Source organism: Coloeus monedula (assembly GCF_965178545.1).
Source record: "Coloeus monedula genome assembly, chromosome: 7".
In the NCBI taxonomy this organism is placed as follows: Eukaryota; Metazoa; Chordata; class Aves; order Passeriformes; family Corvidae; genus Coloeus; species Coloeus monedula.
In genome coordinates this window covers 12850203-12865947 of record NC_138787.1, presented here as the reverse complement: position 1 = coordinate 12865947, position 15745 = coordinate 12850203, and the positions used below count along the sequence as shown (strand labels likewise).

The window sequence follows — 15745 nt, the reverse complement described above, 5'->3', positions numbered from 1 at the left end:
TTTTTATGTGGCTATTCTTAGGATTCTTAACCAACCCAATTGATTTCTTTGAAGCACTTACATTGGGGTAATATTCCATCACCAATAAATATTCCATACGGCCGTCTGCAGTGAATCTCTCATCCCCCACAATGAAGCGGGCGATATTATCATGTTCCATCAGTGGAATCCTGTAAATGTTCCTCTCATTGACAAAGTTCTGACGATTAGCAAAAGAAAATACTTTCACAGCAACTGGACGTTCATCTAGGGAACCTTTGTACACTGCTCCATATCGTCCCCGGCCAATCAACTGCAAAAAATATAAATAATTAGTTCACTAAATAATAAATGAAGACAAAACCCAAGTTTTCACTCTACAATAATTGTATGCCAACTTTTATCCTGACTTATAGTATAAGAATAGTGAAGATAGTGAATATTTTGTAATAAAACCAGAATTAGAATGCTGTCATGAAAGCTATTTTGGAGCTGGAAACCTCAGCACAAGCCAACACAGGTCTTACTAAATTGATCTATAGTCTGAATGTCCAGTAAATATATCATAAATAATCTATTCCGTACTTTTATATACAGAATCAATAAAACACATGTGTTCTGTGCTGCTAATTCTCTTACTAACTTTTGCCTACTAAAGATTTACAGCTTTTTACGTGATCAATTTCATTTCACTCCATAGATCACAGGCATTAGGCGAAACATTTTCGGTTTAGGACAGTTTGTAAGCTGTACCTTTCAGGTTAGTAATAACAAAATATGCATTTGTAGCGCAAAATAGATGCCAAAAGAGGTAAATAGATTTTAACAGAAAGAAGTAATTAATTCCTGACTACCTGTGAATCTTTATTCTAGCTCCCAGTGTGTTAGGCAGTCTTCAAGAATGGCCTTTCACATCTCCATAGTAACTGCAGAAGAAAGATGCAATCTCTACTCTAAACCAAAATGCACAACCACCTTCAGGAAGAGCCCTAATTTCTAAAGCTCAAAAAATTCCAACTACATTAGAATTTAAGTACCTATTTAAAATAATTTTCAGGAAGACCCATACATGAAACTGTAAGGATTTCATGAGCCTTTTTTTTTTTTCTTTTTAAATACTTACAAATGGAGGAGGAATAGAAAACAGAAGGGATAACAAAAGTAATGTTTTCAAAGATGATATAATTGTTTTATGGGAAAGTTTTCAAAAAATAAAGTATCATTTAATGAAGAGACTTTTGGTTTCTCAGTGCTTTTATACCACTGGGTTGCAAAGCAGCAGCAAGTCAGTTCAAGGTACAAACCTGGAATGTAATCTACCCACAGAGATGTCAAAAAGCAAGCACAGGTTAAAACATTTGTCCTGCAACACCCTGTGACTGGGGGCGAGGGGTCAGCTCCTTAGGATACAAGAAACAGGACAGAAGACACCATAGCAGATCTCTCTACCAACTTTCAGACTTGGAGGAAGTCACTGCTTTCTCCAAGACTGCATTATCAGTACAAGTGCTTTCATCTGGGGCTTTGCACGCTCCTACAATACACATTGTTAGACTCTTGTAAACTGCCTCCAGTACTATTTTGTTGGCAGAAGACACCCAGTGTTCTTTGCTGATCAGTCTGCTGTCACCATTAGAGCAGCTCACACTGCACGTCTGCAGACTGCATTTCTAGGTGGAGTTTCTACCGGGAAAAAGAAGAAAAGTACCACTCTGCATCTCAGTCATTCTACTAATTTTTTTCCTGGCTAAAAGGTTTTAAAAATTCCATATGTTCCATCGAGCATACCAACTGGTAGCATAACATTTTGCAGTTTTGTGATGACACATCTAACACCAAGCTGAGCATAAAGTTCTGGTTGGCCTCTAGTTGCCATGGAGATAGATAAGACTGATAGATAACACTGAAGAATGACTACACATAAATGCACCACTACTGAAATATACTGCCCTATCTGCAGTACATTCTATATTCCAAGAGTGTTACTAAAGAATTTCAAATTCCTACAGTAGGACACTGTACTAAAAGCAAGCAGAGTCAAGCAAAAATAGATCTTTTGATGCAATGCTGAAATATAGCACATTCTAACTTCCCCTACTACCTCACAGTGCTTCTTTTTTGTTCTCAAGGTGAAACAAGTTCTAGCTAATACCAACAACATTACTAACAAAATTAAACAAAATGTACATGCAGTAACCCTTTTTTATTTTAATTTCTTCTTGAAACTGTGATTTAGAAGAAAACATTACAGGAGCACTGACACATTCATTTCTGTAGCTATGCCTGGGATATGACCACAAGCATTATATTGAATAAAAATGATGATTAAGAACTGAGTTGAATACTTACCTCTAACAACTTCAGATTATCCAGATCCAATGAGGGCTCTGATGCTGCTGCCTCCATCATGTTCATACTGTGCAAACCTTGTTTACGGTCTCCTGGGGAAGCGGGTGACAAGGAAATCAGAGAGTTTCCTTTCTGGACATGCTCCAAGTGAAAAAAATGCAACTTACCTGGGACCTGGCAGAATTACTTATTGTAGGCAAGGATGTAACAAGTAAAAAGGAGTCCTGTAAAATCTTCTCAAAGTCAGCAAAATGAGCAGTGAAGGTGCTGATAAGCTACAAACTACCTGCTACACAACTATTTCGATAATTTAAAGTGACTGGCAAAAACTATAAAGCATGTTCACCACCTCACTTAAGCTGTGCTGAGCAGAGGATTTGTGGAAGAAAAATGGGTCCCAAAATGGCAGCTTAGAGAACTCATTACTCTCTCCAAACTGTTATGAAAGGGATATCACCATAAAATGTCAGAGAGGAGAAAGGGGAGCAGAATTATGTACAAGCAGGTAATAGGGAGTGGGGAGAACAGAAGACCTAAGTATAACTTTGAGCAATAGCCAAATGAACAACTGAAAAATAACAAAGGCAAGAAGATTGTCAATCCCTACCTGCAAGCATCCTGTATCCAAAGAACAGAGCAGCTATCAGAACAGCCAGTACAGACACAGATGCCAGGGCAATAACGATGGTCTCATCTCGATGAAAAGAATGAGAAGAATCTAAAAGCAAACAAGATGAGGACTATTAAATTGTAAATTTGAAAGAATAAACACTATAAAACATGTAATTGTTATTACAACAATGAGGGGAAAAAATGTACTCTGGATTGCCAAACATCACACTAAACTTTTTTCTCTCAAAATCTAGGGATGGCAAAAGAGCCAATCAGCTCAAAACCAGCTGGGCACACGTTCACTGGCAGCTTTTCCCGGTCTGCCCTTGCCCTGTAGAGAGAGGCACTGACAGCAGAAAGTGATTCTTCCTTCTATCTGGCAAAGTTCAGCCCAGCCATACAAGGCCAAGTTGATGCAGTTCTGCCCTCCTATCTGTGCCTTGATCCAGTTTCTGGTATGCATCAGGTCTGTAACCTTTACAAGGTTCTTTTGTTGTTCTTCCCAGGACAAAAATCTCATGAATTTGCTAATTGGGCTGCAAATATGAGGAATATTGAATGTTTCAGACTCAAATACCTACAACATACGTAGGTCCACTTACGCATATATTTCAACATACCGTGGGGTTTTGATTTGTTTTGTGTCAGTGCTCAGATAGTTTTTGGCATAATTCTTACTTCTTAATACACAAAAAGAGGTATCTCTAAAGATTGCAGCAGGAAACCTGAAGCAAAACCAAAACACTAAACAAAAGTAAATAAAACTAGTTTTATTGAGCCTGTTGTAAAATAGAACTTGATTTTTTGTCAGAATGTATCTTGCTTTTTCAGGTTTTCTTGGTTGGGTTTTTATTTCCCCAGAGAAGAAAAATTATTTCATGAAAACATTTGTTAGTGCCTTGAAATGCTTCTCCATGTCAGACCCCAGTTTTGCTTCTTGCAGGCATATAAAAAATCCAGCCACTTTAATATAAAAAATTATTAGTGCAGATACTCTTCTGATGTCAGAAACACTGGAATGTGGTGCTACAAGACCTCATTTACTTTGGCTTCAAAACCAAGTTTGGGAACTATGTTTAAACATGTCTTATATACTGCAAAAAGTACTCCTAAAAAGACTGTAATGAGATCTAACTACACTAAAACCACAAAATATAAAATGCACACAAGACTTAAACATTGGATAAACTTCTAGGTGAGACTGAAATACACTTTATCCCAGTCTACACTAGCTGAACAAACTGACAAATTCACTTTCCTTGAATTGCATTTAAAAGAAATTCAACATGATTCACTGCTTCAAATTCCCAGTGTCAACTGTCATTTTTACATAACCATACCAGTAAGGGGAAATAATAAAAAGTTGGTAAAACAGAATGCCAGAGAATTTCAGCTGTGACAGATGTGAAGAATCACCTATCAAAACCCACATGCAGCTCATATCTGATACCTTTATTTATCCTTTAAATAAAAGGGAGGGATAATCACGATACCATCAAATTTAAACTTGTTCTGTCAAAAGAAATACCATCACTACTGGTTTTGGTCAAATAAGTTTCACTAAGAAAATAAGTTATTGCCATAGAACGCTAATGAGGAATAATGAGCTGTGACTTCCATAGTGAGAAGATTAAAAGATACACATTACAATTGTCATCTAAATTATGAATTCAAAACAGACATACATATATATTAAAACCCACAACATCACAAAGGAAACTGTTACATCATACAAAGCTATATGAAACATGACAGAAGTGTAAGAAGATGATTAACTGCTGGCAGGGAAATGGTAGTTTTGACTTCCATATTTTTATGAATGGAATTTACATTTTATCAGGTTATCTTTTAAAATATATATTAAATGTGGTAGCTTTTGCATCAGTTCAAGACAGTGCCTAGCATGTACTAAGAAGTAGCAGGTTTTGAGAGACTGACCTTTTTGTTATAATCCCAGCTGTTATTTTCCTTGACTGCACACAACTAGAGCACAGCCATTTGCTACCTTCCCATCATAAATAACCAGCAATCATTTCCACCACTGTTTGCCAAATGATATCTGATGCCTAAGTTTGATTGCTCTTCTTTAGTTTTCTATACAATCAAAGGCTTAACAACATGCCTCATCAGGAGGGCCCTCCTCCACCCTGGAATGGGATTTTGCTGTTCAAGGGCATCCTGAGCAACAGTTCCTCTGAAGCTCTGGCTGCCTTGGCACACGCCCCTTAGAAGCCTGTGAATGGTGTCAGAAAATCTCAAGATAACATTTTGTTCCCATTAGCAGCTGAAAAACACAAAGTGAAAAAGGATTGTTTCTTTCTCCTTCCTTGATGGACCATCCCCTCTGCGGGCTTTTTCTGTTTAGTGGGTAGCTGTGCAACCACCAGGTAACCTCACAGACCTTCCTGGCCTTCAAGAGGAAAGAAGGCTTTAATTTTTTTTTAAACAGAATTGTTTCATAAGAATCTCATTATTGGCTTATCTTGAACTAATTTTCAATTCTTATAAATATTTAAAAATAACACTGTCAACATCCCAACAACCAAATCAGTCCTACAGTGCAAGTTACTACTGTCAGGGTGATGAGCAGTATCTATAAATTTAAGAATAAATACAGATTTCTTAGTAAGGGTAAGTGAGCATCTCAATGGAGTGATAACATGCAGCTCAAAACAACATGAGTGAGTAAAATGCTGTGTGTGACAGTCAGTCATTTCCCAGCAAGGACAACTTCTACAAGCAAATGATACTAATCTACACTAAAAGGGAAGCACAAAAACCCCACAATGACAAGAGGCCCAGACAGCTCCAACCTAGCCCCCAAGTGTTATTTCTATCAACCCTCTACCTGCTTTGTAAAACAGTAACTTTGGATGTTGTCAGATTATCAAACTTTCTTACACAGAACAAAAAAGATATGTCACTTACCAACCCAGTTTTCAAACGTTCCAAAACTTAAGAAAATTCTTATTAACTCACTAATTTTATTAATCCTTCTCTTTCTTTGGATATATTTCATCTTTAGTCTTTCACATCATACTTACCTTTAAATGCCTAGCTAAGAATCATATAGGGCCTCTCAAGACATTTGCAGAGGCTCGTATTTCCTCTTTTATCTACTTCTAAGCGATTCATACATGTTTTTTATATACATATGCACAAGAGTCATACTTCTCTTGGTATTATTTGGAGTTGCGTTTTAACTAACTCCCCACAAGACACATCAGTGTAGGTCAATAAAAGTAATCACTAACCTTTAAGCAAGGCACTTTTGAAATAAGGATGTAAAATGTACATGCTTTCTTCCATAAACTTACAGTCTGGGCCAAAACAACCATGACTCATCACGATTAGGACACTCATTATGAAAGCTATGATTTGATATTACATTTTTCTGAACGAAGACTTGGTTGGTCTTAAGCTGTTAACAACCCCTCCCTCAAATCAGTGGACTCTGCTTTTCAGGTCTAGTTGCAAGGACCGGACACCCTGCCCTACAGCTTCACTAGTTTTTCATCATGTCACTGTACAAAGAGACTTTAAACATGCATAACAACCACTCAACAATCTCACCTGAATTTTTGGAATCATTACCAATATTTGGGTATTTAGTGACACATACCAACTGATTTAAAAACACTGTTTTCAAATCTTAGACTGGGAGTGCTGGTATCTCGGTATTATTCCCAAACCAATGTATTGCATAAAAAAAGCAATAGCATAAAGAGCAGAATTAGCTGCAGACTCTAGAAAATCCAACAATTAAGGAGTTGACTGCTGAGCTAAACTCTATGTACAGTTGTACACAGAAGATCTTGTCAGAGCTTCCTCAGATTTACGTTACTGTAACTTAAAGCAAGGCTAGTGCAGGTGCTTGTTTCACTGCTATTTGTAAGTGCGAATTTTATTTCCAGCTTCAACTTAGGCTCCCTGATCTACAAAAGAATGTGCCACAACAAAAAATTAAAACCAACAGAAACTGCTGTGTTGGGGTTTCAGGAGTTCTCCTGGGGTTTTTTTTCTGTTTAAAGGAATTTTCCCCATCCGTGTTGCTAGGGGGACAAATTTCTGGGTACTTAAGAAAAACAAAAGACCCACCCACTGGGGGTGGGGTGCATCTGGCTACTCTTTTGTTTCACCTGGGTGTGGGGACAGTCGGTCGCTGGCGTTTGGATAGAGAGGGAGTCTGCTTTCTTTGGCTGCTTTTCCTTCTGCTGCAGAAACCCCGGGATCCCAAGGCCACCATTCCCTGCCCCGCTGGGAGCCGGGCCGTGGCCGCGCTGCCCCCGCTGTTGCTTCGAGCCTTCGCTGCGCTGTAGCCGTGCTCACCCTGCCTGCCCAGACCTCCGAGGGGTTCCCCGTTTGGATGCATCTCGTCTGCCACCCGGGATTTGTGCTCGTCCCTGCCGTTCCAGCCTGCTGTTCCCGAGGGTCCGGCCGGACACCGGGATCGGCTGCTCAGGGGTTTGTGAAGCCTTTGTCCCATCCCTTCCCGGGATCCCAGGCCGCCAGTGCCGCGTGCTCCCCGAGCTCGCTCCGGAGCGCCCCCTGCAGCCGCGGGGGAACCATCGCACCTGCCCTGCTCACCGGGAGCCGCCAGCGCCCCTGCCGGCTGCGAGCGGAACTGCACCCGAGGGGAAAGGGCCCGACAGCCGAGAAGGCTGGCACTGGGTTTGTGATTGTTTGCTGTTACTGCCATAGTTATTGCTGTTTGTTTGACTGGTTATACATATATAGATATAAAATAGTTAAGAACTGTTATTCCTATTTCCCACATCTTTGCCTAAAAGCCCCTTGATTTCAAAATTATAATAACTCGGAGGGAAGGGGGGGTCGCATCTGCCATTCCAAGGGGGGCTCCTGCCTTCCTTAGCAGACACCTGTCTTTCAAACCAAGACATGCTGTAAGGCCCAGACAACCTTAAGAGCCAATTTCTTATCCCACTAGGATGGGAAAGGGAGCACTGCTCAAAGGGCTACTGCCTCTACAAACAGCAATGCAAAGGCGCCATGTGGAAGACACCCAGCACGTACACACTTCTGTCTTGAAACATTTTGCCAGTAATTCTGATAGCAGTCAGCAGTTTACTGAAGTCTACCAATCCCATCACAAAGAAATATCACAGCAAACAGCATAAATCCTTTTTTTGTCTTTTGTAAGTAAGAAAAAGAAACAAAGCACAACTCGTTAAAACAGAAGGACAACCTCCTTCTGTCTGGGGAGCAGCTGGTAACCAACAAGCCACCATTCCCAGAAGCGTCCTGACCTCATCATCAATAAGGAGCTTGTTTTCAGGTTCCAAAAACCTGAGTACAACAGCTCCTGTGTATGGAGAAGGTACACACAAATAACTGGGAATGTATTTCAGAGCGAACCGTGAAGAGAAATGCTTCTAGTATTCAGTTGGAAGTGAGTCATCTGGCTGAACCCAGCCCTGCACTTGGGACACTCCCTGCAGGCACTTGTATCGCGTTAAACATTTCTCTCTCTTTTCTCAGGCATTGCTGCCATAACAGTTTCCAAGCATCTATACAATATCTTTGCTAAATTAAGGTTTGTAGATTAAGCTTCCATACTGCCACGCATGGAAGTTGTCAAACTGTTGCCTTCCTAACCTTCCCCAGGAATGACACAGAATGAAGAATACTTCCAGCGCTAATGGCATCAGGAAGAAGGTTTTTTCTTCAAAGTAACTTTTCCACTATAAATATGAGCTTGTAATATTAATTAATGCAAAAGTATTCCAATCTGTGCCTATGCTTGAAAAAACTTTTTTATTTCTCTGTAATCTAACTTTCAAAAATTAAAGCCTCTTTCGTAGGCTTCCTGTTTCCATACTTTAAAATTAGAGTTTATCCTATGACCAAAGAATGTTGTGAGAAATCAGAGAAAACTGAGACAAAGCCAGGTAACAACAGCCAATGGCAAATGAGTCTGTAAATACAGAGAACTCCTTTCTGGGAGCCAGAAAGGGGAGGCGCAATTCTTCTATCTTCCTTCCCCTTCAGCAAGTGCTGTGAGGCCTGCAGACAGGAGGCTGCTCTGCATAGAGCACCAACTAACCCACCACTGCCAACGTTATGGTGTCAGTTCAAGCACCCACATCCGTGCTCTTGGAGGTAAAATATTCCAGCCTGGATGATGAACTGTGAGGAACCCAGGCAGAGTTCTCATATTTCCTACTTCACCATTTAACACATTGTTTCCCTAATGCTATTACTGAAATGAGAAGGTATGAAGCAAATGGAATCGGAAATGAGGACAAGGAAGGCTAGTCTCCTCCCTAAGGCAGCTGAAAGCTGTCCAGAGAACTTCTCTCTACCCCTACATCCAAGGTGCTACACTGGAATGGCCAGAGAGCTCCCTGGGACATCAGAGAGGTCACTATTATGATGAGATGTCTTGAGACAGCCGTGAGAAAAGGCAGTGAGTGTTAACCAAGCTGGAAAACTAGGAATCCCAAGAGGAAAGATTTGATTGTATAATTAAAGGCTGTATCCCAACACAAACACACAAAAGGATATGGCCTTGAAACTATGCAGGCAACGATATTGTTTCCTTCTAATATTTGAATATGAAACCTTAGGCTTTTGAATGTTGTTTCAATGCTATATATTTACAAGATTGTGATCATATAATAAAGGACATTTGCACATAAATTTCCACCAGATCTCTATATTGCTATTAAAGCTTTTCATTCCACTTTAAGAAATCTGCCTGCTCTTCATGTAAATGACTCACAGCTGTGTATCTGCCACACAGTAGTAAATAATTCTAGAAAATATATGTGTGTATTTAAGTTTAGAGAAGCATTGTATAAAAACATTTTAGACAAACATACAATTATTCTATATAATCAAAAATCAGTTAAAAAATAATTACGTATGTTCCCACAGAATTTCTCATAGCTATGTATCAAAAGCCAAGTGGTCTTAAAGCCAAGTGGTCTTTGATAGGTACCAAAATATTAACATTTTTTAAATTTCCCATATCGCATGTAGGTAGCAACGTTAGTCTCGAACACATAAGGAAAACACCATCCTTTAACCTTCACAGAACAACAGTAACATCTGATTCTTCAAAACAACTACAGCTGTATGGACTCTGATCAAAGTCAGTAAAATTACAGAGGGATTCAAAAGATCTGTCCATACAGATCACTTTTAAAAGAAGCAGTCTTCACGCCATCCTACAACTATTTCTTTGATGTGATAGATTCAATATGCTCACTGCCAATCTGGTGCAGAAGTTGCCCTTCCATTAAGGAATCTCACTGATACTGAGGATGAGATCAGAAGGAAGAGGGAAAGCTTTCGGTTCCGTCACCAATGCAGCATGACATGGAAGGCTGCAGTGTGGGGGCAATGTGGCCTTCAGCTGCAGATAACTGCAAATATGCTCTGCAGCTCAGAAAGACGCCTTTCAAGTGTATTTAATTCAACTTGCTTTTAAAGTCATTTCTTTTCATGGTGGCCCTGCACTATTTTCATGACAGTGATAAGATCTCGGTCCTTTGAAAAAACATACCATTAGCAATCTTTTCCAAGGGCCCACAGACCTCAATCATAATCTGTTTATCTGTTTTGTCTACACAAAGCTTGTATCAAACATGTCCTTGGAATTCTCCACAACTAATAAAATTTGAATCCCTTACTGGATTCTAGCAGCACATTCCAACCAAACCAGAACACCTCATCAGGTCTCTCTTCTCCCCTCCTCCTTTCTGAACCATAATCAACATTTCTTTCCAACCAAGTGACCACTGCTTCATTCCTGATCCACTGTCCTGCAGCAAGAGAGTAGAGTCTTCATCACATTAGAGCAAATGACAAGAAAGCCCCCGATACAAACACTATGCCAGAACGACCCAAACTATTTTATGTAAATCCGAAATTCATTCAGTGGAGGGAAAAAAAAATGTGTAATGAAAGAAAAAAAAAGTACAGAACTTTTAACAAAAAAATACATTAGTAGCCTTTTAGATACCAGGGACATAGGTCAGATGATCATATAATGACAACAAGAATCCCATCTACACCAATTTAATTAAAAGCATTTAAACGTATTTTTAGTTAAATTGGATCTACAGGGTTGGAATACCCTTAAATTACGGTCTACAGACATTTAGAGTGAACTCCAGCAGGAGCTGTTCCCAATTTTCTATTAAATCTATGTATAGTTGAGAATGATGAAAGGAAAAAAGAGCATTTCCTAACAACTTCTGGTACTGACCTGAGCTTTTATAGGTGCATGTTTTAAAACAACTATTACCCTAATTCTGTTTTATGAACCCATGTATAAGAGGTAAGGTTGCATCTTTTCTGTAAGCATTTGACAGATTATTAATAAAATTAAGATCCATGCCCAAATTTTGCAATACGATTACAAACTGTTATCAACGTGTCCATCTTCAGTACTTAAACTGAAGTTAGGGTAAGGAACCACTCTTTCACACAAAAGTTTTGGAGGCACTTGAAGGCACAATGAAGTTAGGAAGATAATTTCTGTGGAAGAGGACTGAGCACGGTGCACACGCAGATGGAAAACACAATGGGAACTGTATTTTTTGTGGGAGATGGTGCAACATTCTTCAGCAGAATAATCCTGCCAATCCACAGCCCTAGGGCAATTTTCTTTCATAACTGAAAATGGATGTTTTCCCTGGACTTAAGAGCCAGTCTCTGGTTTCTAGTGTATTGGCTTAGATGAAACAGATAATTTGCACTTGTTTCCAATCATTCCAATATTTGAAGAAAAGATTTAAAGAGTTACCAATATGTTTCCACTTTGCACTCAGCATCATCACGTTTGACTGACTTTAACTTTTTATATAAAATCTTATATACTTATTGTCATATGGCACCCTTCAGGATACATCTTTTCATGTTTTTCTCCACATCAGGAGAGCTAAAATTTTAATGCATTTTTCACATAATTGCATCACTGTGTGGAACCTGGACTGTCAGAAGGCACCAGTCTCTCATGAGACTTGCAGTAACATCAAAACCTGGCAATCATGCATCACAGATCCCATCTGCCTCCTCAGTGAATGCCTCAAAACATCAAACAGCTTGGGCTGTAAAATTTATTTCACATAATGTGCTCCAGAGGAATCATGCTACAGCTAGAAGTCAGTCATCCATGATGGCAGAGTTTCAGTGGGCAGATCTCTCTTCAAAAATCTGCTGCTGGAAAAAGCCATTTGGATTTGAGCTTTGTCTCCAAGAGGAGGAGTCCCTCGCTGCCCCTGCAGCCAGGCAGTCCCAGAGATGGAATCCCTTCCACAGTCCTCCCTTCCTCTGTCCTCCTCCAATGTACTGGCTGCCACCAAGCACCCAATCCGGAGCCAGGCTATGGGGTTTAGATTGGCTGTTTTTGTTCATTTTGAATACTGAGGGATGCAATGATACATGAAACTCAAAAATGAAGCATGAGTAGTAATACCTTTGGCAGGAGAGTGAGTTATGAAATCCCTAACTACTCTTTCTTTGATGACTAGATAAGAGAGGTGAATTAGCAGCTTGTCACATGTGTGCAGAAGAAATTAATGAGTTCATAAAAACCCAACAAAACTTCTCTTTCTGCCTTTTCTTCTGGGAGTTCAGGCCTCTTCAGTATAATTTCTAACACTACTGAATAGAACCTTATAATCATGATGTATGTAAAAAAAAATAGCAATGCAAACACAAAACTAAATTTAGGTTATTCTTTCTGAAGTTCCCTATATACCAATAAATATTTGATTACTAGAGAGATTAAAGGAATATGTTGCTTCTATAGTCAAACTGTTTTTGAGTACACCTCAGCCTTACCTCAAGCTAAAGAGAAAGCTAATTTGAGCACTTAACAACATACTGGGGACATCTCCCATATTGAAATATAAGTCAGAAAAAAAGTTTTTAATAGAAAGGCTGAAAACAACATTTACATTATCCCCTTATATTCATCTTGGACCAACAGGACTTCCTGCTTATCAAACCAAATGGTAACACCAGCTTTAACATAATGGCACACTTTCAGCCTCTATAACGCACTGGGTCAAAAACTACATGTGCTGCAATGGAAAAAAAAGAGTACTTCAGAAAGCCTCTTTAAAGACATTTGAAGTTATTTTAACTCCAACAAGCTCAATAACTACGTATTTCATATCAGTAATGTTCCCAAGGCACTAAAAATAGAGCCCAAAAAAATGACATCAAAACACTGAAATGCCTGGTTTTATACGGGTGAGCAAACAACCAACCCCCCAGATCCTTCAGAAAAGGCAGCTCTGATCCCATGCGCTGCATTTTTCATGTCTTTAAGAGTGCTGGAGCCCAGGAATGCTGTCTACCCATCAGTCATGCTCCCCTTGCTCCTACAGAAACCCACGTTCCCCCCTTGCCAGCTATTTCCTTGATGGGAAGACGAGCCAAGCCCAAGCAGTGTGGGATGTCTGGGCCTGTCCCAGCAGGTTCTTGCTGGGCACACCCTGGAGGAGTGGTGGTGCCTCTGTTCACAGCCACAGCACAGAGATGTGCCTGGTCAGGAACACAGAGCACTCATGTCCTGTCAGTAGAGCTACACACCTCTCATTGACTTCCAGGAATATTTTTTATTTTCTTGTCAACCTTAGCAACAGGCAATGAAGAACGAACTGATTTAAAGGACGATTGTACTGGGTGTTTATTCCAAAATAATTTCCCTAAGCATGCAATGAAATCTGAATAATAGCACAATTTTAGGCAACCAATCTGTTTCAAGTATAAGCCCAAGATCAATACAAACAGGGTGAGAATGAGTTTTGACAAAACTTTTCATTACACTTTTGGTTTATGTCCTAGTATTTCAGATGTAATACCCTAAATCAGCTTAATATTGGAATCCTCAAGTGTAATCCTCAAGTGTAGCAAGTATTTTAGTACTAAAACTTAACTTTTCCTACTCTCTTTAACTCAAGAACATATTTCTATACTTCTAGTACAACTCAGTATAGCATACATTCTTGTATATGAAAGGTTTTGTGATTTTAAACTTGAAGGCCTATGCTACAGAGTTGTGAGTTAAACCTGTCTGATATTTTAGAAACATTCACACAAAGATTGTGTTAGTCTGGCTAATGCAAATTCAGACAATGCCTGCAGTAGTCCAAAAGGTATGCATCTGCTCTAGCTCTTGCTACAATGGCTTGGAAGGACAGAGTAACATGAATGTACATGTCCCATTTTTCCATTAATCCTACCTGCTCTCTTATTTTCTCCAATCATCTTCTCTACATGGCCATACAATTTCTAATCTTAGCAAAACCTTTTTCTAGGATATTCAAAAAGATTCAGTATTTTTGAATATATTCAATATTTTTGAAAATATTCAAAAATATTTTAGAAGTCTTCTGTAATTTAAAGATAACAATAATAATTACGTTTCTCTATGCTCAAACATCGTACTGGTTGGTCTTACCAGGTATTTCCCAGATGAAATGGTTATTAGGAGGACGTGAGCAATAAGCAGAAAGTGGGAGGTTGGGACCAGACAGAAATCCCCCTCCTATCTTGCTCCAGGGCGCCTGAGGAATGCAGTGAACAGTGAAGATCTCTGCTTATCTTCTTCAGGACCATAGGCACTCTCATTCAGTCTGCATCAATGCCTCAGTCTCACTCCTGTTCCTCACTTGGTCCCATCCAGCACAGGCCATCACTGAGGACACTGCTCTCCCCTGTGTCCATGCCAGTGAGCAGAGGAGGGCGGCGGAGCAGCTGAACCTCTGGAACCTCTGAGGCTGGGTCCTGCTGAAAGCTGCCTCTCCTTCCCAGCTGAGAGGCCTTAGCAAGGGCTATTTCCCTCTACTGTCCTTGCTTAAATGGACATTCAGATGGTTTCCAGGCAGGAAGAACCTCTCTCTCAAAGATACTGCACAGATATGAGACACAGCTATTTGGGGACATCCTCAAGCAGAAGGAAATAAAGGACAGAAAAGGCTGTGAGACAGAAAAGGACAGACAAGCCCGTGAGGAGGAGAGGCAGTGGCAGGGCCAGCACTCGGCAGGGCAGGAGCTGAAACAGTGAGAAGCCCAGAGCAGAGAAAGGCTTTAACCTCACGGGGACCCCAGCAAAAACAACAGCCTCCTCTGACACACAGCTCCTGTTTCCAAGACACCAGCTGGAGTGCCCTTCTTCAAACAGAAAACTGCATCTTGTATGAGGGCACACAAGTGCACGTTAGAGATGTGTAAATGCATTTTCTTTTCCTAAAGGAAAGAAAAAATTTCCAGAACTTGAAATATAAAACAAAGAGAAACTCAAATTGTGTTGCTGGCTCTGATACAGAATAGCCTGATCTTAGGTAGGTTACTTTGCCTCTTAGTGCTTTATGTTAGCTAGTTATATAATGGGAAAAAACCAGTACCTTCCCTAACTTCAAAGGTTATTCTGATTACTTTAAAATAGCATGAAGATGAAAAAGGCAATAATGATAAATAGTAATCCTTAGTTTGCACTTATGCAAAATCCTTCTACAGATCTAAGTACTTGATTTCAGATGAAATACAGACATCGTTTGATGTTCAGTTCTTGCAGCACAAGTGCCAGCTCAGGCATCCCTTGCCTCCTACTCCCAGGTGCTGTTCCAGCCCAGCGGTGCCCAGCAGCTGGGCTGCACAACCACGGCTCTGCTGAGCTGGGAGCGGGCTACGGAAGCCAACGGGGAGACCATGGGAGGGGAGGAAGGACCATATCTAAGGCAACATCCCTGCCAAAATAAATATACATCAATCAAGTACAAAGGCTGGCATCAAAGCTATCAATTCGTGTTACAGCTGACTTCAC

General features: G+C 40.0%; 1 protein-coding gene across 2 annotated transcripts in view; it reads right to left on the bottom strand.

Annotated features, from left to right (window-relative positions):
- Positions 1–15745, bottom strand: part of BMPR2 (bone morphogenetic protein receptor type 2) — a 108132-nt gene that overhangs the window by 22778 nt on the left and 69609 nt on the right. For both annotated transcript variants that reach the window (XR_014226583.1, XM_082285295.1), the window contains exons 4-6: positions 2936–3046; positions 2329–2420; positions 62–292 (exon numbers count right to left, since the gene is read on the bottom strand). Coding sequence is in view for 1 of the 2 variants with exons in the window: in XM_082285295.1 (XP_082141421.1) it covers positions 62–292; positions 2329–2420; positions 2936–3046 (434 nt within the window). In the remaining variant the exon portion in view is untranslated. The remainder of the gene's footprint in view (positions 1–61; positions 293–2328; positions 2421–2935; positions 3047–15745) is intronic.